Here is a 25,148-nt window from a genome sequence, read left to right as displayed (position 1 = left end):
CCACTTCATGATTCATAACATCTTCATGTTTTTTGAGAAGTGACTTATACAATTAGCATATTTAAAATATAATATTAAATATGTGAATAATGTATTAAAGCTAAAACTAAATTTTCAACATTTACTCTTGGATACATCTGTATTAGATTATCCGATTTTAAAACTGTATTTTACTAAAGCTAAACAAAAATTGTTTTCATTATATAAATTTTTCATTATATATATAATTATATATCTATATATCCTTACGCTACATGTTATCTAAAAGTGTTATATAGTTTATTATGTTATTAGTCATGTTTGAGATGTATAGTTCTAATTTTGTCTATTGTGGAAATAAATATTTTTCATGTAAATGAATCATAATTGTAGTCATTAAATTTTCATATTTGTTCCATTGTGGTAGCAACATGACATCATTTTAAGTTACAAAAAAAAACATACATCATTTTGTACTTTTGAATAGATTTTTTCTACTTTTGAATTGATTGACCCTCGATTTATGCACGTTAGATTCAAAAAAAAAAAAACATAAATGCACATTTGCCCATGATCCCAACCATTTAGACCAAGACCGACAATAGCAACCGTTGATTCTTATAACTTCTAGTCTAGGGCAGTGCCGGCCCTTGGCATGTGCACAAGGTCTCAAAAAATTAGAAATTTTTAGCAAGAATTTAGGGTCTTTTTCTTACAGATTTAAGGGCCCTATTTACCAATTATTTTTATTGGTCTTGTAAAAATAACAAAAAATTGCACAGGGTCTGTAAAAAACATGAGCCGGGCCTGGTCTAGGGTAATGTCTAAAACATCTTACCCGATAAAGTATGTTGGCGTTACGAAAAACGATAGTATACTCCATACTATGATGATGGAATTTTGAATTTAGACTTTTTTTTTAAGTACGACATATATTCAAAGCATCGGAGAAAGCATACATAACCAACTCTCTGAAAGATACTCCATCCGTTCTCAAATCTATTTTTAAGGTAATTTTATATATTTCTGAGAAACATTAATTATGAATATTTGAATTGATTAAATTTTATTGGTGGATAATTATTGAAAAGTGTATTAAAAAATAAATTGTAAATTAAATTGTAAACATTTACTAAATCTCGATCCGCGCAACCGCGCGGGTTTTTGTTTTCATTTATTTTTATATAAATATTTTGTTTTCAATTCTAAATTGGTATATATTATAATATATGTGTCTATCAATTTTTAAAACATAATAAATTTGCTGTATATTTTTTTCATTGAATAGATTGTTTCAAACTTTCACATGTATTTGTATCTTCTTCTATATATATATTTTCAGATTATTATTTCATTATTAAAATCGTAACTATATATATAAAGATTAGTAAAATATTGTTTTATTGTCATATTCAAAGATATTGTAACATTTCACAAATTTATAAAAAAATTTTAAAAAATTAAACTTTTCGCTTCATAGATTATATTATCGAGTAAATAATTAAACATTTAGTTTTTGTTTAATTTTTAAAATAAACTATATAGTTTAAAATTTGTTTTCATTGGTTTAAGGTAGTAAAGATTAATCATTGTTAGATAATATGATTTTTGTTATTTAAAATTTTTTTTTATAGTTTTAAAAGTTAACATCGACAAATATTTAAATATTTAGCATATAGAGATATAGTATTACAACATTAAATTTTATCTATTTAATTTATATTATCTATAAATCTAATGGATCATCTACTGTTTAAATTCAATAAAAATTTCTGGTAGGCCCAAAATTTAAATGATAAGATTAGATATTAAATGTAACATGACTTTCTAAGAATAGTTTCATTAGATCTATTTTTTAAAAAATCACACATGAATGAAGGTTGTGACTTATGTTTTAATATATAAGATTATATTTTTAATAAACATGAAAACTCTAAAAAATGTTACTTTCGGAAAAAGAAAGAGTATATAATTACGGAAATAAATGTGGATTCATGATCTCTCTCTCCAAGTGTTCAAGAATGAGAGAGAGGGAGAGATCTTAAGAAAGCTCAAAACATGGAGTTTTAAAATTCCTTAAATCCCTAGAACTTTTCTCACGACGAAACAAGAGGCGATTTCATCTCAGATTTACTTCCCTTTAACCTTTCCGATTTTTAATGATTTTATTTCTTTCTCCTTTTGCCACAAATTTTCTCCACCACTTTTTTTCTTACATAAATTGCACTCAATCATTTCTCCGTGTATAAAATGATAACCTAGAAATAAGTACGTAAAAGTAAGAAAGGAAAAGGAAAGAAAAATGTTTAGCAAGACAAGCAGCAGAAACTATGAAGATGATTACTCTGGTTCGTGTCTGAAAAAACAGAAGCGTGATGACACTGGAAGAAGAAGAGTTCCTCGAAGAGGTCCTGGTGTTGCCGAACTCGAACAGATCCGTCTCGAAGAGCAACAAATCTCTACAGCTTCACCACTTCCTCCACCAGAAAAACCTCCGTCGGTGGGGATTATTCCTACCACCACGAAGAGAACCGGTCCGGTTTACCCGTTCTCGTCTTATTTGTCAACCGGATCTTTCCCGGATGATTTAATTCCACCACCTCCAGTGTTTCAGAGGAATCACGATGAATCCTTTAAAAAAAAAAGGAATCACGATGAATCGTTTCTTCACTCTCCCACCGGTAAATAGTTTTTTTTTTTTTTTAAATGTTTGAAACGGAAAAAAAGGAAAACAAAATTTAGTTTTTGAATTTATTTTGTTTGTTTGTTTACAGATGAATCTACCAAATCCACGATGTTATCAGTTTATAGAGCCCCCTTCAAACCAAACATCTTACCAACACAATGTCTCTCCTTTTCCAGAAAAAGAAAAGGCAAAAAAAAAGAAGTTAAATCCTTAGAAACAAAAATCAAAGTAATTAATTTGAGTTTAGTTCTTAATAATTTCTTTGGATTATTCCTGAACAGATCCTGTCTTCAAAAGGGCCATCGCAATTTATCGCAGAAACTAGGAAATGTAACGTTCGACCGACCCTAACTATCCCAAGGTCTGTTTTTAGGCTTAGTCACTTCCTTTGAGTTATACACTTACTGCTTAGAAATTTTTTAATTTATATTTATTTGACATTTATCTCATTTTTCAGAGATGGTAAGCAAATCAAGTCACTAGACCAAAAATTGAAAATTCATTTTCAAGATTCTGGAACCACAATTAGATATCCAATCACCACTGATTCTCCTTCACCAGCAACTCTTCTTACACAACCAATTATGCCAAATTTTTCACTCGATTTCCCGCATTTTATACATGTAATGCAGCTTCTTCTATATGTTTCTATCAGTTTGGTTCATCAATTTCAGCTTCATTCTCATCCTCCTTTTTAGTATGAACAGAAGGAGGGGTTTAATCATGACATCATGCCACAAAGGAACGGTACTGATATTTCCTCAAGCAGAAAACCGTTCTACAGCTTCTTGCCCGCAAATGAGCAGAGAACTCGCTACCAAGATCTATCATTTCGCTTGAAAACTGAGAGCACTGATCACGGCATTGATCTTCGCCTTATGTTATAAAAACTGATTTTCTAGGCAAATTTCAAAAACTTAATTTGAATCTTTTTCAGTTTGTAGTTTCCGATATATTAAAAAAATATCTGTGTGCCAAAGGTTTGGCTTTGTTTCTTCTCGAATAGCCAAAAATGATGCAAGTGAAAAAAATCTCCTTATGGCTACTTCCACCTCCAAGATTAATAATCTATATTGCGTACATTCTTAATTATATAATATTCGAATGTTTACACCAATTAGAATTATAACGTAGAACATGAACAAGTTTGAAAACTTGTAGAGACAGCTCTTAACTAGAGACTTCAGAAATGGAGATAGAAAAGGAGAAGAGATAAAGTCGAGACTCGAGAGCAAAGGCTAACACACATATCCAAAACGGGTAAGTCGACCTCACTAGCTGAAATGTCTATTATAAAGCCAACGATCATAACAATGATAACTTCAATAGAATAATCCCACGTCAATCCTATACAATCGTCAATATACTTGAAATTCTAATCAAATTTTGCAGTGTAACGTCATTGTAAATACACACACAAACAAAAAACTACTTTACGTACTTTTGAATTTTGAGTATCGATATCAACGTTTTAATCAATGGTGTTTGAAAAAGCTAACACTACAAGAATTGTCCAAAACAGTTGCGGATGGGCGACAGGATTCTCGTAGTCATGGCTACTAACTATGCAAATAACGAGAGATGGCAATTACTTTATGGGAATTTGCATTGTATGAAGCAAAATAAAATTATAATTCACCATCTAACAAATTAACCTGACTTCCACACATATACCATATATTTTAGATAATATTACAGTTATATCCTTCTCCACAACCGGCGTAACCTGCAACAAAAATTAAATAAACTAATAATTGGTCAATAGAAAAAATAAAGCACGGCCTCACGGTTTTCACACATCACTCTTTGATAAGTTTTTATTTGTTAAATCGGAGGAGAATGTGGATTCTTTCGTTGACGGAAACTGCAACGCCATCGATTTCCATGGAGACGTTTTGTTGAGAAGAAGACCATTTTCGAAAGCTCGGTCGGTAACGAAAAGGAGAGGCTTCTTGGATTCTGAAAGTGACGGCCGTGTGAGAATGACGGAATGGGAGGGGCGGCATCATGAGTTAATGCTTGAAGGTGGACCTGTAAATATGTGGTCGTGTCATAAAAAAGAGAGATGATGGCTCATCGACTTTATGTGGTGGTGAAAATAATGATGGTGGATCAGTAAGTGTGTATCACCATGTCTTCAAAATAGAGGAGGTGAGGAAGATGAAGTCGCCAACTATACTATGTATAGAAGGTCCATACCATTTTATAAAGGGTACATACTATGTATTATATATTGTACATGAAAAACAAAATATTATAAAATATTATATATTTCAGATTTTGATTTTATTTTAAATATATATTATATTTTATATTTGGGTTTAGGATTCAGTGGCTAGAATTTAGAGTTTAGTGATTATGAGTTGGGGTTGGGATAGAGTTTTAGTATTTAGGGGTTGAGAGTAGAATTAGGGTCCTATACTATTTTGGCTATATGAAATAGAATACTATTAAACTAATTTAGAATAAAAATGTGATTTTACGGTGAATATGCATGTATTATGTTTTCAAGTTGTATCATTGATATGAATATTGGTTGCGTTAACTACACCGACACAAGTGATTTACAAACTCAAAATATCATTTCATTAACCACATCCACATATATATATATATATATATATATATAACAAACTAATTTTATTTAAAATATTATAACTATATATCATAGTTTATATTTGTGTTTAGGTTTAGTGATTGGAGTTTAGGGTTTAGTATTTAGGGGTCGGGTTGGGATTGGAGTAATGTTAAGGATTTATGGGTTATGTGTCGTACCATCAGTTCCATCACCTATACTATTTTGGTGATAAAAGTTGTTCTTCCCCTTATCATGCGGTCCACCGGGGGGACTTAGCAGTCGAATATTATGCTCATGATCGTCAACGTCTATTCCACCAGTCTCAAATATAATTGTTTTGGGACCAAGTAGTCATGTACTACTTTAAAGGTATGGAACAAAACATTCAAAAACTTCCAGACCGTGTTTGTGCCTTTCGGTTCATTTGTGTTGCTCGGTTCGTTTTAGGCACAGTCAGTTGTAGAGATCCCAAACTTGTGCCATTCATCATCTAAGATGGACGTAATACATATGCAATAACTAGATTGTAAATAACGTGGGTGGCTGGCTTCGCAGGTGAATAGTGCTAATTAATTTTTGTCCATATCTTGCGTCGTAGACGTGATCCTTTCTCTTCTTTGTTAACTGGGTACTTGCAGATGAAAAAGGTATAATCGGCTAATATGTGAACACAAATGTTAGTTTGTTAGTTATGTTAAAATCATTGCTATCTACTTAATATTACTTCTAAATTTGGTTAGATAGCAAATAAGCCATTACTTTATCTAGCTAAGTAAAAAAAATTACAGTTTGAGGCAATTAGTTGTTATAGCCGTACAGAAAAAGTTGGTGTGTTTCTTCAAATCTTATAGCCGTACAGAAAACGTTTGCCTTGTTTATTTGTACATGATTCTGTTTTTTTTTTCCTTTGTAAGACATTACACATACGAAAACAACCAACTTCAAAAACAAAGTAATATAATACCGTCCAGGGCTGTCTCAAATTATATTAAGGCTATGTTCAAAAAACTATTACCTATATATTTAATGACGTAATAAAATAATTTCAAAAGTTAATAGCTTTATCTATATATATTTAAGGTTTCTCTTCAAATTATAAAATATATATTTGAGAATATATTTAAAAAATTTAAATATTAAATCAGATTTATGTATTTATTTATGAAAACTTCTTGATACTTTTTATTTTTATACTGGGCCCGTTCTCGACCGCTCCACTAGCACATGTTATTAGACAGCCATGCTACAATCGCTAACCACTATCAAATGGAACAGAAAAAAATATCATTCTTTAACAACATATTATCATCTTCATATTTTTGAAAAAAAAATCTTTATTAAGACCACAAAATAAATTATAAATTTATTTAAAAGTAAAATATATGTGCCAGAAAATCACTAGTTATTAATATTTTTTTGTTTGGTTTTAGTCGCTGCGTGCTCACTGCTCACTAGCAATAATGATAAAATCTCGTAGTCATTGGTTCAATGATGACTCGATAATCAACAATATTCTACTATGAAAAAAGCTTCTACAGAAAGATGAAAGAATGGAAGAGTAACGAGGAGAACGAGAAGAAGATCATACCGTACATATCAATTGTATTAGTAATAAACCTAATTGACATCCAAAAGATAGCTAGTAACTTAAAAGCGGAAGATTACCACATTATTTATATATTGACTAAAGACATTTGACTTGTTTGATGTAGAACATGTAATTTTCCTATTGAAATATGGGTGAAGACCCCTGTTCAAAACTACATTTGGCGTTAGTCGGGCGGTAATCCGCCTAGCGCCTAGCAAAAAAATCGGGGATTAAGTGGAGATTAATCGGAGCCTAGTTTTAAGGTTTTTATATAGTTGTTATCTATATATTTTAATATATGTAAGTAAGAACATTAGATCCGTTATAGGCCAGTGGTTAGCGCTCTTTATATCTGCCTAATAAACCCGAGTTCAAACCCACCAAGCGTATTTTTTATTGCTTTTGACTTAAACATTAATAAGGGTAGAACATATATTTCGGTATTCATCTTCTTCCTCATATGTGTTCGATCAAACCCTAATAATGGCGGCCGCCTCTCTTTTTTTTATCCTTTTTTCATTTTTTTCTTCCATTTTCCTTTGTATTGAAGGTTACTATTGATAAATCTACAAGAGAACCTTCCATTTTAAAGTTTTTATGAACAAAATCTTGAGTTTTCTAAGATCCCGAGTTTTTGTCCGATTAGTACCAAATTGTGGCGGCCGGAGCCCGACGAGCGACTTTCCGGCGACTAAGCGGCCTTCGGCGTCGCTTTTTCGAACAGGGGTGAAAACTGTCCGAAGGAAACAATTAATCCAAGTCTAACATTTCGAAAATACCCCAATAATTAAGCCACTAATACATGCTACATAAGTAAAGAATTGTTTATGTAGAAACCATACGTTGGACTAAACCATGGATTATAATATTATATTGTTAATTGGTCTAATTCATATCCAAAAGCTAACTTAATTACAACATTATTTATATATTACCCAAAAACATTTTTAATATATCTTTGAACCCAACATCTCAAAATACCATAATTATATGAGCCATTTATATATTTTACATAAGTAGAAAACTGTTTATGTATAAAACTATCCGCTGAGTTAAATTATGAGCTCTCGTACCATATTAGCGATAAAATCTAACTTACACCAAGAACTATCTCGAAAACAAAGAATTGCTACATTTTTAATATGTTGTCAAAAAATACTTGTGATTTATCCGATGTGGGAGATCTAATAGAGTCTAGAAGGCTATAGAGTATAGAAGGTTGAAACTTAAGTTCTCTCGTAAACTTACCGGAGGGGTTTTTGCCAGTTTTTTTTTTTTCTTCTCGCGTTACCTCTGAAAAAGAAAGAGCGAGGATGGTTTTTGTGCAGTCCTTCAAACGATGTCGCTTCATTCAAATTTAGCTTTGACAAACGACACCCTTATTTATCATTTCTTTCAAATTTGTCTCAAACGTTTAGAATAGTAAAACAATCAAGGAAAGAATTGAAATCACTTTCTTTTTTTTTTAAACGTCGAAAGTAATTGAAATCAATAATGTCTCTTTCCTTGATTACTGCTGGTTCGATTCTTATCTGCCCCGATCTTCGTCTCCGCCAACCTCCCTCGTATTTGACAATCTCTTCATCCCTGTCGTCCTTTATTCTCCCTTCCAGTAATCACCGCAAGATCACACTCCCGGTCAAAGTCACCGCGAGAGGCGACATGGAGACGGCGGCGGAGACTATTTCCGGTGGTGTTCCCAACAACACGATGAAGCTACTGTTCGTAGAGATGGGTGTGGGTTACGATCAACACGGGTATTGGCAAATTCAGTTTTTCTACTCTCAAAAGTAAAAAGGTAGTGTGTCTTGACATGGAGACCGATGTGTGATTTGAATGTTCAAAAATGGTGAAACAGGCAGGACGTGACTTCTGCGGCGATGAAGGCGTGTAAGAATGCAATTTCTTCCAATTCGATTCCTGCTTTTAGAAGAGGTACCATTCTTATAACCGATTAGTATAGTTCTAAAACTAATCTATAGTAACTCTTTACTCGAAAATGAAAGTATTTCTTTTAGCAATTCCGACAGACACCCAATTGGCTTTTGTCTGAAAATATAGTGGTTTTTTTTTGTATATGTGTGTTAAAGGTTCGATTCCTGGAGTTTCATTTGGAGAAATGAAGTTACAGATCAAGCTTGGAGTGCCTCGTTCTCTTCACCACCAGCTGGATCTTGACAAGATCAAGTCTATTTTCCCCTAGTAAGTTTGTCTTTTAGAATAAGTTGAGTTTATGTTTCAAGTAGTTTTGTGGAACCATTGGAATTTGGAAGTTTTTAGGTTGGATTGTCAAAAAAAAAAAATATTAGATAGAAACCATGTTTTCAAGATTGTTCATATAGAGATAACAACTCTCATCAAATATTTTTCTTGTGTTACTTAATCTTGGAGTCTACTGACTACCTTGTTTTCAAGATTGTTCCTTCTTTAATTGTTTGTTGATTTTATTTGAAGTGGAGAGATTGTTAACGTGGAGGTGGTGGATGGAGGACTGATCTGCTCAAGTGGCGTTCTAGTTGAAGAAATGGGTGATAAAAACGAGGACTGCTACATTGTGAATGTCGCCGTTTACGTTGGCTACTAGTGTCTCTTGTTTCTTTGGGTATTTGAGTTAAAACAAATGTCGTAGTGGAAGAAGATAGGTGAAAGGGATAACTTTGCAGTCACTTTTTGTTTTTAGAACAAAATGTTTGTTTCTCACTATCTGAATTTCAGTTTAAACATTGAATCATAGAAACAAATGTTTCAGTCTTAGCTCTACGCCTGGACATTTAGGTTTTTGGATCAAGTTTGGGTCGGTTCTAATCGGATCCAAGTTTTTTGGATCGAAGAGTTTTGGACTCAGAGGATGATATATATGTATTTTGATTGGCTTTCAAGGTTGTTCTTGATTTGGGTTTCAATTTTTAGTACCGCTAATATCCTCTCACTTTTTTCTGATCAGATTAGTTTCTGGTGTTTAGAACCCCAAAATACTAGAAATGTATTTAAAACTCTTAAAATATTAAAGATATAAAATGTACCTGAAAATCTGGATATAGAAACTAAAATAATATTAAGAATAGTAAAAGGGCAATTCTGTTTGGATAAAAAATTTTTTAAGTTTTTGTCATGAAAATAGACTTCAAAAAAAAAAATCAAAATAATTTTTTTTATTTTGAAAATTTCAATATTTATTTTTTATTTTTTAATATTTGAAATTTTATCCCCGAAATCTTAACTCTAAGTCTAGAATAGTCAACCCTAGAGTAAAAATATATTTTTACCCTTTAATAAAATTTTTTTGTCATTTTTTTTATTAAGGCGCTATTTTTCTGACAAAAACTTTAAAATACTATCCCAACGAATTTCTCATAGTATAAAAACTATAACTGAATTGTCACATATATATTCTTTTCATTTCATAGAATTTTTTTTTTTTTGAGTGTATTTAACCCGAGTATAATATATATAACCTACCGTAAAATGTACAGATCTAAACCCAAGTGGAACTGTTTTTGGCGATTTCAGTTGGAGTTTTACAATGGAATGAGAGCGTTTGGTGTGCGTTCAATGAATAAACGCGTTTGTAGGAGAGCGCATCGAATCTAAAGTGAGCGGGAAAACATTCCCTCCTTAAACCCTAGAAAGTTGTAAATCACTAAGCATCCCTCCCTGCGAGAGAACAGTTTGTTTGCAGAGACGATGGAAGGGAACAAGAAGATCAGTTCCATCTTCGATTACTGCCACGAAACCGCGTCTCAGGAGATTTTCCTACGGAGCTGCGGCTTCGCTCAACGAGGCGTTCCTCCAGATTCCGATCCCTCCGTCCTCGGAGCCTCGCCGTCGCAACGTGTAAACGACGGAACCGCGCCTCGCGGTGATTCTGATTGTTTGAACGATTACGAGGAGGAATTGGTGGAGAGCCACGCGGTTCGATTCGTCTCTCCCCCGGAAAGCCCTGATACCGTTGATTCAGAGGAGGATCGTACGGCTCCTGTTGATCCAATTCCTTTGGAGAAACCAGCTAATCTGTTGCCATCATCTTCAAGATCGGAATCTCCAGCGAAGAAGCTTAAGATTCCTTTGAGGGATGTTGTGAAAGCCATTGTTATGAACTCGAGGAGCACAGACGAGGAAGAAGAAGACAGAGAGGTTGCCAAGAAGAAGACGAGCTGCGTGCAGATCCTCATCAATAAGGGTTTCATTTTCCCTTGAGGGGTGCAAAATCCATCATGATCTCATAGGTGATTTCAATTGAATTTTCGAATTGCTGAGGTCTAGTTTCTTCTGTAATAGTAGACGCCATGGTTTTCTTGTACAATTGAATTATCATATCAGACAACTTTATCACTCTTCTTAGTTAGAGTCATGTGATTAGAACCGTACATGGAGAGTTGACTGGTATCAGTGTGTGGCATTCTTCACTTTTGATGTACTTTTTTGGAAGTGGTTACGGCCATTGATAATATGTCTAATGTCACAAACTTCACGTTCTGATCTCTAGATCCGAATGTGAGAGGGTCTATTAGAATCCCACATGGATAATTGAGCGAGTAATATAAGTGTATGTCAATCCTCTTCCTGTAGCTTTTGGATCTTAATTGCATATGTTCATGGTACATTGATACGCTATTAGTGCTGTTAATGAGGATGTCAAAACTCTATCCCAAGCTATTTCAATGGAGATCTACGTAAGTACAGCTTCGCTCTTAAATCAAAGTAAGCCAAGAGTTACCAAAATAGTGTATTATTATTGAGAATGTTTCTTTTGTTATTAATCTCATTCTATATAGTCACACAACATTCTATATAGACAATTTAAGATTATTGCTTCTCCCGTACCAAATAATATAAAGGCGCTTTACAATCCAATCTTCTTTATGTCTCTAGTCTTCACTTAACTCTCCACCCAACGCAAACTGTCAGATTCTTTGCACCTCCAAGAATGTAATTTACAGAATGAAGGTGTGTGTTTGCACTTTACTCAGTTCACATGGAAAGTGCTGCGTAGAGAAGTTGGTTCCAAGTATCAGGCAACCCGGGGAGGCACCAATGGCTGCAATCATTTCCTCCATCGCCACCGTAAGTAGAAGGATGAGCATCTTTTCTCAGCTGAGACAAAGTGGTGATATCTAGCAAGAACACACGTTTTTTCATCGAACTCAACACTTTGGACACAACTCCTGCAGATGGAGGCTGGCCACTTGGGTAATTTGATCCATCCAACGGCTGCATTTGCCCATTACAACTCTTCCTCGGCTCGTTCCATTCTCTTCCCCTGTCATCCACAAGAAAGACAAAACCGATTTAGTTTGTGTTTGAACGCTATATATTTTCTCAAACCATAGATAATGGTACACAAATGCATCTTGATTGTTTGTTTGTGTTCTCTTTTGCGTGTGCATTTTACATAACGAATACGCAAAATAACGTTTGGCAACAGTCGCAATCTAAATGGACTTACTCGTAGTGAGTGGGAGAAATGCCTTGGAAGAAAACTTTGGTCTTGGTGGTATCGACGTTTTGATCAACCCATCGACCCCAAGTGGTAAGTCCTTTGTAGAAAGCGTCAAGACGGTTCATGTCTCTTACCAAAGAAGACCCAACTCTAATATAATCCCACCTAAATTTAAATTAAACATCAAGAAAAAAAGAAGAAGAAAGATTCAACATTAAGTTGTACAAAGGATAATATATATTGGGTTTAAATTAAAGATGTGGTTAATCATTGGTACGGACCCTTGAGATTGGCCTTTGTGAGTCCACCAATGCCAAGAGTTAAAGACAAGGACGTCCATGTTTTTCCAAGCATCAGCACCTCCTTCAATGGCTCCAAGGTTAAGCACACGCCCTATTTTCTCTTTGGATATATCCACTATGTATGTTGTTCTATATAGGTGTAACGTCACTCCATATTCCTGGTTTTCATAAAATGAAATAAAATCAGGGATTTTCAAAATATCTACTTCCATTAAAAATAAGAAAATTATTAAATGAAAGGAAAAAAGATTTTGCAGAACAAAGAGAACAGTAGAAAATTGTCAGAGGGAAAATTAAGTAAAGAACAAGCTGGGCTGTTGGAGTTGTTGTTAGTGTACTTCCTTTACGTATTAGAGCATGCGCAGCGGTAATCCTTAAGTGGGAATCCAGAAAAAAAATAATTAAATAATCAGTGGATTCCACCAAAAGTTAAGGATTCAATCCTTAAAATTCTTAAATAAAGATTCTTTCTTAGTGAATCCTTGCACTATTTGCGGGTCCCCACGACTACGTGGTGGCCCGTGAATGGTCATCTTTTTTTTTTTTTTTTTTTAAAAATCCAAAATATCCAGGATTAATCCGAAATGCCTTTGTCGCTAAGGACTCCAATGAGTCTCACCGTTGCGCATGCTCGTCCTTTATTTTTGTTTTTATTATTATCTATGGTATCAAGAATATAAAAACAAAATTTTGGCACAGTGGTAAATAATAAAAAGTAGTAAACATTATTTAAATTTTAAACAAATAAAAGAAAAAAGTTTGGAGGTCCACATCAAGTGAAGAAGACATGTCATTTCACATTGTTTTTGGTTTCATGAATGATAGAGAACTTTGCACATTCATGGTTAAAATAAAAAATAGCTTTCGAATAATAACAAATCAAAATTTTTACTAAATGGAAAACTTTATATGTTTCTATCGAATATCTTCTTCTAGACTATTCATACTCATGTATGTGTCACTTTTTCTCATAATGTAGAATTGTAGATTAAAAATCAAATAAACTTTTTTTAAGGGGATGTAGGCAAGTGGGTGTGATCGAAGTAGCAACAATCTAAGACTTATTCTTGGGTTTAGGTTCACCAACCAATAAGATTGTGTTATTTCATATTTGATATCTTTTAAAAAAAGAAACAAAATATTGTCAAATTATATTATCTTTTTAAAACTAAAAGGTAAAAATAAATAAATAAAAAATAGTAGTAATTACAAAAAAAAATATTTTTAACGTCGTCGGCAAAACATTAAACCCTAAATCCTAATCTCTAAACCTTAAATCCTAAACCCTTGGGTAAACCCTAAACTCTAGGATAAATCTTAAACTCTAGGATAAATCTTAAACTCTAAATCAAAATCACTAAACACTAAAACACTCAAGGATTTAGGGTTTAGGGTTTAGGATTTAGGGTTTAGAGTTTTAGGGTTTAGTGTTTTTATTTAGAGTTTAGGATTTATCTAAGGGTTTAGGGTTTACCCCATAGTTTAGAGTTTACCCAAAGGTTTAGGGTTTACCTAAGGGTTTAGGGTTTACCTAAGGGTTTAGGTTTACCCAAGGGTTTAGGGTTTAGGATTTAGGGTTTAGTGTTTTGCTGACGACGTTAAAATTTTTTTTTTTAATTCTTTTTTCTGTAACTGCTATTTTTTTTTACTTTTTTTATTTTAAAAACATAATATAACTTGATAATATTTTGTTCCTTTTTTAAAAGATATCGAATTTGAAATAATGAAATCCTATTGGCTGGTGAACCTAGAAGGTGAACCCAAGAATAACTCAGAATCTAATTAGCACCATACAGCCTTTTCATCTCTTTTCTAAATACGAATATATTGAATAGTCCGTGACTAATAAATTCAGTATTTATGACAAAGCCAATTCATTTTCGTTAATGACAACTATTCCTCGTGAGGATTGATAATTAGATCTGTATTTATCCGGAGAACACAGTTTTATAATTTATTTAAGAAAAGAAAGAGACCTGGAAAGTGATAGTAGAGAGTGGGGTTCCCTTAACAAAAGTTGTCTTGGTTTTTGGTACTGACGCATGTATCATACAACCCAACGATTCCCACATGTTCAAACTCAGTGAGTCTCCCACGAACATGACTCGCTTCCCTCTCAATCTCCTCAGAAACGCCGCACCGTCGAATCTAATTACGTGATTAAACAAAATTAAGTAATTAACATTGATCATCATGCATTTATACTTTACTATAATTTATCACAACTTGTTGCCACTTTAGACTATTCTTACAAAACAATCCACTTGATCACTTCTTTTATGTATAACATTAATATAAATACTCGTTTTCATTGTGAAGAGAATATAAAGATCTTCAATGCGGTGCTCTACAACCACGTTTACGGTTTACCAAACAAAGCACATATATACATATCAACACTAACTTCTAATAAGTTTACAAAACATAACGTACGACATAGGAAATTACGTTTATTCAAATTATAATTTCTTAGCTAAACAAATTCGTACTAACTAGAAAAAAGGTTATAAACGATGCATGGAATAAGATTTTATACATACCCACCAATCAAATTTTTGTTAACTATAAGGTTAGCTCAATTTTATTGTTTCGTTAAAAATATTGGACATATAAGGGAATAGTTAAATAGAAACTTTGGGATGGTTTTAACCAAAAAATATACCTTGGGATGGTGCAAGATTCAGGTTGCCATGAGTACTTGAGGAACTGTTTGTCTGGTCGACCGAACTTGAGACAGTCAAACTCGCCGTCGATGAATGGACACGATAACGAATCATAGAAAGGATAAGAAGCATCGAAGACCCATCGGCCTTGGAACAAGTTACATCCACTCCTCTGCTTCTTCCCTCTCAGCGACGACATCCCACCGTCCGCCGTGCTGTTGCGGTGGTTGGTGTTCTCGAGAAGTGTGTTGTCGGAAGCCAAAGCCTGCTCGAGTCCCAACAAGATTGTGACTGATAGAAGTGGAAGAAAAAGGAGAGAGATGAAGTTGAAACCCATCTTTTTTTATTAAACAAAAATCTTATGTTTTGGGTTTTTGTGAAGAAGCTTGCTGATGGGTTCAAGCTTTTATACACATATTTGTGTACATATATACAATAATGTTATATACATATTCTTTACCTTGCTTCGACATAGTATCATACTATCACTTATATGTTCGATAAATAAAACTAGTATATATTATAATATGTTAATGCACACAATTGTGCCAATTATGTAACCCGGCCTCGTGGCACGGTGAACTCGGCTCTGAAGCTAATTAAGGATGTAAACTTGTTGTAGCTCATATTGAGCTTGTCGGGAAAAAAGAAGAAGAAGCTGAAAGTTAGTATGTCTTAAAAGTTAAAACATGTTTATCACAAGATTAGTTAGACGATAAACACACATGGTAATAATTAAATAAAAAGTCATTGGCCTTTTTTTCGGTCAAACGTCATTGGACTTTTTTGTATTTACTATTTAGAGGATCCTGTGAAGCTACATAAAATTGCATATCTTATTTTTTAAAGCAAAAAATTGCATATCTTGCTAAGATCAGCTTCTGTTTGTGTTCTTAATAACTAAATACTCACTCCGTTTCAATACACGACGTTTTAGGATTCTGTATGTAAATTTTTAAAAAATATTATATTTTTTAAACAAAAATATTATTAATTATTTATCTAACCACAACTCAACCAATTAATAAATAGAATGTATAATATCATTAGTCATATAACATTAGTTATTAATAAATTTTTACATAAAAAAATTAAAAACGTCATATAATTTGGAATAACTTTTTCTCTGAAATGTCAGATGCTAAAAACGAAAGGGATATATAGTGTGGGATTTCAGACGGACGTGGTTATATATGTCGTTGATCCCGCCTTTAGTAACAAAATTTAATCATGTTTCGTAGAATTAAATTAACTCTCGTAGATATTAAGTCCATCTCAATGATTAGTTTTATTGTTAAAGCAGCGCTGTAAATTTTACTTAATATGAGACGAATGCAAAGTAAAACATAAGCTAATTACGTACATGCAATGCATCTATATGTGGTAGTATTAAATTACTAGATCATTTATGTACATGTCTAGCCTTTAATATAAATTAGAAACTTAGACAATTGCTTGTATTAAATTCTGTATCAAAATATTTGGATCTGATGGTCTGCATCAACAATACATTTTTTAACCAGAGTAGACAGTTCAGGTTGAGCTTCTGGTTCAATTATTTTAATTTGTCGAATTTTATTAACCAGAATCACTTTTGAGAGTAGAAGACAAAGATGAGTTTTCACTGTCGTAGATTCACAAGTCACATGAAGAAAACACGTATGTTAGGGAGTGGTATATGTAAGATAATACATGTGTGAATGGCAAAGAGAACGATCTTGGATGGAAATAGAGAATACTTCATGGGTGGAAAGTGGAGCGGGCTTTGTCTTCTTTTAGGGACTATAAAAATCCTTTTCCTTTTTTTCTTTGTTACCTAGCCAATATCTAACAATGTCATAAATAAAAAAAATTCTATGTATAGTTTGTTTTCTGTAAGTGTTAATTTTCGCTTTAGAATTATTATATTAACCACAAAGATTACAACACAAAAGTACAATGCGAAAAAAACAAAAACAAAATCCGAATGTTTTATGGAAAGCTAAAACTTTAGAGTTGTAAAGAAACCAAGATCGTCAATAACCATTTCTCCGGAACCATAAACTTATTTAGCTGTATTCTGATTTTCATATGTTCGAAATATTTAGATTCATATAATAAACAAATTTAATGATGAAAAGTGTTTTATACTATTATTATATACTCCCTTCGTTTCACAAAGAGTGTCACTTAGACACTTTTCACACATATTAAGGAACTCATTAAAATGCATTTATGTTTTCATTAATATTACATATCTAACCAATAGTATTTTAGATAAATCGATTTATTTATAAAATCAATGCATTTTACAATTAATTTTTAGATAAAAGATTATATAAATTGCATTGGTATTGTAGAATGACACTCTTTGTGAAACAAAAAAAATGAGCTAAAGTGACACGATATGAAACAGAGGGAGTATATGTATTTTCTAAAAGTTACAAAACCATAGTAGTTTCTTTGCTGAACATAAACTTGTACCAACCAATCACCTCCTGTTAGCAATCATATAATATATTGCCTAATAATTTCTACACTAATACTCACGCAATCTTTTCAACTTCGATTTGCTAGCTCTTGAATTAGGACAGTTATTGCATATATGATCGTTTCGATGAGATTTATGCTTTTTTTATCTTTGTCTCTAAATCTGAGACTCCATTTTGTGTAAAAGAAACCATTCAAAATGTCACAACACCAATTTTAAGAACGCATGTGTCGTGGGGTTAAAAAAAAGAAGAAGAATGCATGTGTCGTTATCGTTAGGAGATCCAAGCCTAAGTCCAATGCTACTATGATATATTGCCTATGGTTATATATTTTTTCTCGATGCAAAGAAATTAACTTGGCGATTTTTATATTTGGTTTTCTCCAATAGACCACTAAGATAAAATTATATTATATATGTAACGTTCTCTTTTATTGAAAATATAATTTTGTTAATTCAATGAAAAACAAGATTTCCAATGTATTTCTTTTGGATGGTTACCAATTATATATCTTGGGATGTCATCACAAGTCATAGTTACAAACATCGTTATCGATTTGTTAACGAGAGATCGTGAAGGAGTCTTCAAAGGAAGCGTCTGCAAAAGCCGACACGTAGCCGTAGGGAATTTTGGATGTTTTAAGTCACTTCTTTTGTATGCTTTATTGCCAAGTATTCTGACTATTTAGTTCCCAAAAAGATTTATAAGAATTACTGCACGTACTATTGCTGTCTCTTTGTGTCACGGACCGCAGCTCTCGTGAGACTTTTATATGAAGGATAAAATCAACTTTGGCATCAACAGTTGACAAAAGAATGTAGTTCAATATGTGTAAAAGGTATAATTTATATAACATTGTTAAGAAAAAGCAAATAATTATCATCTAGTATCTATTACACATCTTGGAAACCAACGAATTTGAACGTGATGAGTAATACTAGAATTTTTAGCTTTTCAAGACTTTGTGAGTGGCTCAATTTACAACGCCAATGATTACTACTTTGAGAGTTTCAATCCAGTAAAAAAACAGGATATGGTTTGGATTTAGTAATGCTGTATAAACTGAATGGATGTTATTTAAAAAAAAATCATAGTATATGAATATGGGTTGTTATATAAACCGACTAAACCGAATAAATCGATTAATTAAAATATAGCAGTACAATTATATATAAATTATATAATTTAACTCATAATATATACACACACTTTATTTTATTCATATGATCTTGATATTTAAAACGTTAATTTGACTAATTTGTTTTAAATTAAAGTTTATGTTGAAAGACATTTGTGTTTTATTTAATAATCATGATATTATTAACTTACTATTTTTTATTTTATTAAAACTATTATAAAATTTTAACTATTATTTTGATGGTTAAATAAAATAAAAAATATCCTGCTTAAAAGTTAGAGTATTAAAAATATGTTTATGTTTTAATAAATCTGATTTTAATCATATAAACTAAAATTGAAAAAATGTTATATATATACACGGTTTTTGTATATATATAAATTGAAAACCAATAGTACATAAACCAAACCAAACCAAATTAGATATATTTTAATATGGTAGCTAATTTTTATAAACTGAAAAACCGAAAAACTGAAAACAAAACTTAAACAAGATCGAAATCCGGATTGTACAACCATAATATTACTCGTTAGGTTAAGAAACTCAAATCACAAAAAAATAGAGCAAAAATATGGTGAATGTCTTGACGTAAGGCAAAACAAACTATATATGGGATATAAATGATTAAAGTCAAACAATTCAACAAGGATCGGTGAATGGTGAGATGATCTTTCAGTAATCACTTTTAACAATGTAATGAAATGAAAGTTCGAATAAGTATTTTAACAGCTTGTTATTTTTCAAACATTTGAGTGGAACAACTTGTTCTCTATAATTAGTTAAAAAGTTAGGAAACCAATTGTTTTAAAATATATCTCAACCGATTCTAATACACATAATTTCCAAGTTGTTCATCAATTGTTGTGATTGAGTAAGAGAAAATCACATAGTAATCTCTGATATAAGTAAAGTAACTGAAGAATTTTTACTATGTAAAACAACCATAATTGCCAACATAATTGAATCACAATGAAAAGACTGGAATATTGGTTTCGAATCTCATAATGCATGTAGAATTATCGGCTGTAATATTTTCATAATTTGTAATATCATAATTATTCAGTGTTATAAAAAAAATATTCTGAATCGATTCACATATACAATTAATTTGGGCTGAACTCAACTTTGGCTAACAAAAAAAATTGGGCATTATATGTGACTGATTATGTATTATCATATTATAAATATAGTAGTTTACCAAAACAAAAGTTCTCCAAGTGCTGCACCATACAAGTCCATAACATTTCGGTCAACTAAAAATACAAATGAAATAGATGGACCCATATAGGTCCCATGGGTCGCGTTTATTGGGTCTACACACGTTGCTCCATTGAGTGGGTTTTGGTTTGGTGGCCGAAGTTGCTTCCAGGCAATGCGAACCTGAGTTCCGTATCCCACTAACACATTCATTTTATATACTTGGAAATTGCAATGGGTTGATCAATAACATTTTATTTGTTTCTTATATAAATCACAATCATGAAAATGGGATGAAGTGATTGGTTTGCTGTTGTTTTTATAAGATATTATCATATGGTTAGAGGATGGATATAACACTATGTCAGGAAGTATAGATTAATTCAACTAAAGTATTAATAGCTAAGTGATGGTAAATGTAACTGTTGGGGATAGGCCATAGATCAAAAAATATTCGTAACATATTTTTGGGAGCAGTTTCGGACTTTACACTGCAACACACCGTTACCATACTTTCTGGGAAATAGCTCTTGATTTGAAATGGCATCCACCATCATAAAATATTACATATTATTTATTTATTTTAATACGTATTACTATAGCCACAATCTATATGAAATTTAAAATAAATCGTGCATAATTGTATTAGGAAATATTCCTTGTCATTCCACATTGGTTGGCTGTGCTAAACACGTTGGCAAGTTAGATAAGATCCCTGTTCGAAAACTCGCTAGGCGCAACGCGTGCGGTCGACCCGGACCTAGCGAATTAACAGTAAATTAGAAAAAAATAGAAGAGTAATCGGAGATTTTTTTCCAGAGTAATTATAGATTAATGGTTAGATAAAATACATTTCGTCATCATGCCATGTATATTGCTTTAGCCCAGCGGTTAGCGTGCAACAATCCGTGACTGAACCCGAGTTTGAAGCCCCGTTAATGCATTTTTCTGTGTGTTTTTCCTTTTATTATTAATGAAGGGAAAAATAGTAATTTTCATTTCATCTTTTTCTTTACATCTGCAACCCTAGTTATGGCCACTCCAGAATTTTTCAGCATGATTTTTCGATTTTCTTGGCTATTTGGATCGATTAACCTTTGTTTCCTTGTTATTAACAAGAATATATGATAGATTCATGATGCCATAGTCAATTTCGAGTTCCAATAAACCCATAATTTGTTTCCCGATTTTTTTTATCCGAATCAGCCTGATTCGCTACGGTTCATGGGCGTGGAACGCATAATCGCCGAGGAATCGCTTCAAATCGCCGCGTTTTTTAGGATAAGGGATAAGATACGCTTATCTTCACACAAATATTTGACGATCCTCTCTGTATAACACGTGGTTTGTAATAATTAAAAAAAAATGCTCTGCTAAATTTTCAAGTAATCGTAATGCTAATTTTGCTTACGTGACAACTCGAGAATCAATTGAGAATTTTGTTAGTCCAAAATTAAATTGTTAGGGGATTTTATATTATATAGTATGTCCATTATGGACCATTCATTTATCAAAATGAAATTATTATATATTCTTTCCTTAAATAAAACCTACAGAATTACCTAATGTGAATAAAATATATATGATAATTAATTATTTTAAATAATAAAGATTTGTTAACAATATGTATACTTTTTATCATTTTTTAATTATTTATTATTAAAATAAATTACACAATTACACTAAAAATGTTAAAAGTCTCACATAAACTTTTGTGATCAAGGTTTAATTTTTTCTATATGAATAAATAATTTATTTTACTAGATGTTTATGTTAATATATATATATATTCACATATATATATATATATATATTATATCGTTTAAATTAAACTATACATCATATGAAAATACATACTTATATTTTGATATCTGCTTTGAACATATAATGAAAAGTTAATATTTTAATTTTGAAATCTTCATTGTTTTTTTTAATATGGTTATAAATAATTGAAACCACTAAAAATTCCACTTTTAAAAAAAATTGGTGTAAAATTTTGTTACACAAATATGTAAATAATCATAAAATCATATAAGTAGAAACCTCATTTAATAAATATCCATATTAAAAGTATATCTATGTTAATATCATTTAAATTTAATTATATATCAATACGATAGATAAGATTGATTGTTTTAATTTATTTACCCTAAAATGATTGCGAATAAACAAGAACGGTCATTTGATTTATATGCTCACATCAATTTATTACATAAAAATAACTAATTTCTTAGTTATTTAATATATAATTATTATTTCATAATATGCATAAAAACTTAAAATAAGTAAAAATATAAAATATTTATTCAGCACAAGGCGCATATTTTAACCTAAGTACGTATCTCTTTAATAATTTTAAATCTTAAACATTTTCTAAATCTTAGGCCAAAACAAAATAACGAAATGAGAATAAACTCAAAAATAAATATTTATATCGAGCAATAACTAAAATGAAAAAAATGACACAAAAAATGAAAAAAATATTGAAGATAGATAGGATTGACACGTAAGCGTAAAATTCTCATAACCATAACTAACTTATAAATTGCTAAATCATGATATAAAACCGGCGGTTTTTTCAAAAAAATTCAAAATTTCAAAATTTTAGAAATAAAATCTAAACTAATAATTAAAAAATAATTATAAATATTATTGGGTGTCCATGGGCATGTCCATTTGGACATGGTCTCTATTGGTCTTGGACATTTGTTTGGACCGTTGTCCAATATAGACCACCCATTACTGCCCAAAACTGAAATGGTCCAACTGGTCATGCCCAATTGGACCATGGACGGACCATTTGACAGCTCTAAAAACCGAGTTGACACCAATATTGGTTTTATTGTAACCAAATAGGGCCTGAGATTCTTCAACCTAAACGTTAGGTTCTTATGCGATAAGTGATTTTGACCTAAAATATTTTTAAAAATGGGATCAACTTATTAGTAAACAAATTAATTAACAAAAAAAATTAAAAAATTGTTCAAAGACCAAAAATATTAATTCGATCAAGAATATAAATTTTATTTTTCCATACGATATTTCTTTAATAATTTTCATATAAATTCACTCAGCACAAGACGCATATCTTATTCTCGTTATTATTAAATGATTAGATTATGAAACAAGCTTGGTTTCCAGTTCTTCCTTTAACGATTAATTAATGGGGTTTTTGCAGAATTGACCTATAACTTAAAGTCAAACACAAAACTAACCTCCTTTTTTTTTGAAAATTGGTTTTGCCCTATTCACCCCACAAGTTCATATAATTTACGAAAATGCCATAAATTTTTTTTTTCTTTTTTTTTCGAAAACGACATTTTTACTCTCTCACCCTCATCATCTTCAAGTAATTACAAGATTGCCATTGTCATCAATACCACAACCACCATGAACAACCAATTTGAAGCTTTTAATGCTCCAAAAATCGATTTACCCTTCTTCTTTTTCCATTCTTGTGAACTAAACACAACATATCTCTCACTTTCTCTCCATAATGAGCTAAAAAAACCTAAGATTTTGATTCTAAATTTTTTATGGTTCATAGAGTCATAGAAGCTAAAGATTCTGGGTGGGTTACTTTCGTTTGTGATTCTGTGTGCTTGGAGAAGCCTTATGTATGCTAAGGAACTTATCTCACCAATTTAAGGTATGACATCGAGTTTTTTTTCAGATCTGTTCGTCAGACGACTTACTTGGGAAGTCGTCTAGCTGTAGACAACTTACCTGGAAGTCGTCTGGTCAACGCAGAGGTTATTTTTGCAATTGACTTTGAAATCTGTAACCTGAGACGACTGAAAGTTAAGTCGTCTGCTTTTGTTTGGTTTCAAAAAAATTTCCAAAGAACCTAGACGACTTACATTTCAGTCGTCATAGGTTAGTTTTGCATTTGACTAGATAATTTCAGAAGTTTGATTGCATTTGACTAGATAATTTCAGAAGTTTGACTTCCCCAGACGACTTACATTTCAGTCGTCTGGCGAAAATTAAAATAATAATATTTTTTTAAAAGTAGACGACTTACAGTTAAGTCGTCATAGGTTAGTTTTACAATTGAAAAAAAAATTGCAAAATTTAATTATACACAGACGACTTATAATTCAGTCGTCCACGAGACGACTTACTTGTAAGTCGTCCATGATTTTTTTCCTAGATTCTGGTCAAACCTCGTAAATCCTGGACGACTTACATTTCAGTCGTCTCGTGGACGACTGAATTATAAGTCGTCTATATATAATTAAATCTTGAAGTTTTTTTTTCAATTGCAAAACTAACCTATGACGACTTAACTGTAAGTCGTCTACTTTTAAAAAAATATTATTATTTTAATTTTCACTAGACGACTGAAATGTAAGTCGTCCAGAAAAGTCAAACTTCTGAAATAATCCAGTCAAATGCAAAACTAACCTATGACGACTGAAATGTAAGTCGTCTAGCTTTTTTGGAGTTTTTTTTAGCCAAACAATAGTAGACGACTTATTTTTCAGTCGTCCGAAATAACAGATTTCAAAGTCAATTGCAAAAATAATCTCTGCGTTGACCAGACGACGTATAGTTTAGTTGTCTGGACAACTTAGATTGAAGTCGTCTGCGTCTTCTCCGCTAGTTTTTAAGTCTTATACGTTAGTTTTTGAATAACTTGTATTTTTAAGAGTGATAAGTAACTTCAAGATATGTAAAACTCATATTTACAAAATATGTTCTCTCCCTTAGTTTTACTAAATTTGACTAAGTTTTTCAACGCAAACTTATAATAAAATATGATATGCTTTGACTAGTTACTATTGTTTGTTTCCTTCTCTTAAGTATTATTGTTATAGACAATAATGATGACTATTGTTATGAGTTGGAAGAAGGGTTAAAATGCTTCTTAAAATGTTATATCAATATAAAGCTACCAACATTCTTGTTTATTAAGATGAGAAAAAGGCCATTGGAGTTTATTATTGCATATGAGAGATCCAAAGATAAGAAAAAGGCTACTGAAGTCTATTATTTCATTGATTTGTAAACGTGTAAACACATTGTTAGCACATTTAATACATCTTGGAAAACATTATTACTGATTTTACAAAAAATTCACAACTAAAAGAGTAGACATGCAAT

The 25,148-nt window shown here is 31.7% G+C and overlaps 4 protein-coding genes across 5 annotated transcripts; 3 read left to right on the top strand and 1 right to left on the bottom strand.

Moving 5' to 3' along the window:
• Positions 1 to 1,821: 1,821 nt before the first annotated feature.
• LOC106435525 (protein SPEAR4) lies at positions 1,822 to 6,201 on the top strand. 2 transcript variants are annotated; one of them, XM_022712867.2, is made up of 6 exons: positions 1,822 to 2,616; positions 2,648 to 2,660; positions 2,754 to 2,852; positions 2,947 to 3,026; positions 3,123 to 3,288; positions 3,373 to 6,201. In XM_022712867.2, exons 1-6 carry the CDS (start codon positions 2,282 to 2,284, stop codon positions 3,550 to 3,552), a joined length of 873 nt encoding a protein of 290 aa, XP_022568588.1. In that variant the 5' UTR covers positions 1,822 to 2,281; the 3' UTR covers positions 3,553 to 6,201. The 2 variants fall into 2 exon arrangements, 1 of the variants encoding a protein (XP_022568588.1); XR_002662566.2 differs by having other exon boundaries at positions 2,422 to 2,660; positions 2,754 to 3,026; positions 3,364 to 3,538.
• Positions 6,202 to 8,243: 2,042 nt separating this feature from the next.
• On the top strand, positions 8,244 to 9,734 carry BNAC07G10170D. Its single transcript, XM_013876417.3, has 4 exons — positions 8,244 to 8,588; positions 8,690 to 8,766; positions 8,922 to 9,033; positions 9,286 to 9,734. Exons 1-4 carry the CDS (start codon positions 8,326 to 8,328, stop codon positions 9,413 to 9,415), a joined length of 582 nt encoding a protein of 193 aa, XP_013731871.1. The 5' UTR covers positions 8,244 to 8,325; the 3' UTR covers positions 9,416 to 9,734.
• A 572-nt stretch (positions 9,735 to 10,306) lies between these two features.
• LOC111199222 lies at positions 10,307 to 11,239 on the top strand. Its single transcript, XM_022688738.2, has one exon. It carries the CDS (start codon positions 10,516 to 10,518, stop codon positions 11,026 to 11,028), a length of 513 nt encoding a protein of 170 aa, XP_022544459.2. The 5' UTR covers positions 10,307 to 10,515; the 3' UTR covers positions 11,029 to 11,239.
• A 305-nt stretch (positions 11,240 to 11,544) lies between these two features.
• On the bottom strand, positions 11,545 to 15,858 carry LOC106435516 (protein trichome birefringence-like 38). Its single transcript, XM_013876414.2, has 5 exons — positions 15,236 to 15,858; positions 14,550 to 14,721; positions 12,553 to 12,731; positions 12,278 to 12,436; positions 11,545 to 12,091 (listed from the first exon to the last, which is right to left on the bottom strand). Exons 1-5 carry the CDS (start codon positions 15,571 to 15,573, stop codon positions 11,803 to 11,805), a joined length of 1,137 nt encoding a protein of 378 aa, XP_013731868.1. The 5' UTR covers positions 15,574 to 15,858; the 3' UTR covers positions 11,545 to 11,802.
• Between the last annotated feature and the right edge of the window lie 9,290 nt (positions 15,859 to 25,148).

Source organism: Brassica napus, chromosome C7 (assembly GCF_020379485.1).
Source record: "Brassica napus cultivar Da-Ae chromosome C7, Da-Ae, whole genome shotgun sequence".
In the NCBI taxonomy this organism is placed as follows: domain Eukaryota; kingdom Viridiplantae; phylum Streptophyta; class Magnoliopsida; order Brassicales; family Brassicaceae; genus Brassica; species Brassica napus.
This window is presented reverse-complemented; position numbering and strand designations above follow the sequence as displayed.

Bases quoted from the DNA above. Each gene is read 5' to 3' on its own strand.
- LOC106435525 (XM_022712867.2), top strand. From the start codon at position 2,282: ATGTTTAGCAAGACAAGCAGCAGAAACTATGAAGATGATTACTCTGGT. The intron at 2,853-2,946 runs GCAAAAAAAAAG...ATTCCTGAACAG, and splicing joins CTTTTCCAGAAAAAGAAAAG to ATCCTGTCTTCAAAAGGGCC. The intron at 3,289-3,372 runs GTAATGCAGCTT...TAGTATGAACAG, and splicing joins ATTTCCCGCATTTTATACAT to AAGGAGGGGTTTAATCATGA.
- LOC111199222 (XM_022688738.2), top strand. From the start codon at position 10,516: ATGGAAGGGAACAAGAAGATCAGTTCCATCTTCGATTACTGCCACGAA.
- BNAC07G10170D (XM_013876417.3), top strand. From the start codon at position 8,326: ATGTCTCTTTCCTTGATTACTGCTGGTTCGATTCTTATCTGCCCCGAT. The intron at 8,767-8,921 runs GTACCATTCTTA...TGTGTGTTAAAG, and splicing joins GATTCCTGCTTTTAGAAGAG to GTTCGATTCCTGGAGTTTCA. The intron at 9,034-9,285 runs GTAAGTTTGTCT...TTTTATTTGAAG, and splicing joins ATCAAGTCTATTTTCCCCTA to TGGAGAGATTGTTAACGTGG.
- LOC106435516 (XM_013876414.2), bottom strand. From the start codon at position 15,573: ATGGGTTTCAACTTCATCTCTCTCCTTTTTCTTCCACTTCTATCAGTC. The intron at 12,732-14,549 runs GTCTCTTTCTTT...TATGAAAACCAG, and splicing joins TCTCTACTATCACTTTCCAG to GAATATGGAGTGACGTTACA. The intron at 12,092-12,277 runs GTAAGTCCATTT...TGTGGATGACAG, and splicing joins ATTTCTCCCACTCACTACGA to GGGAAGAGAATGGAACGAGC.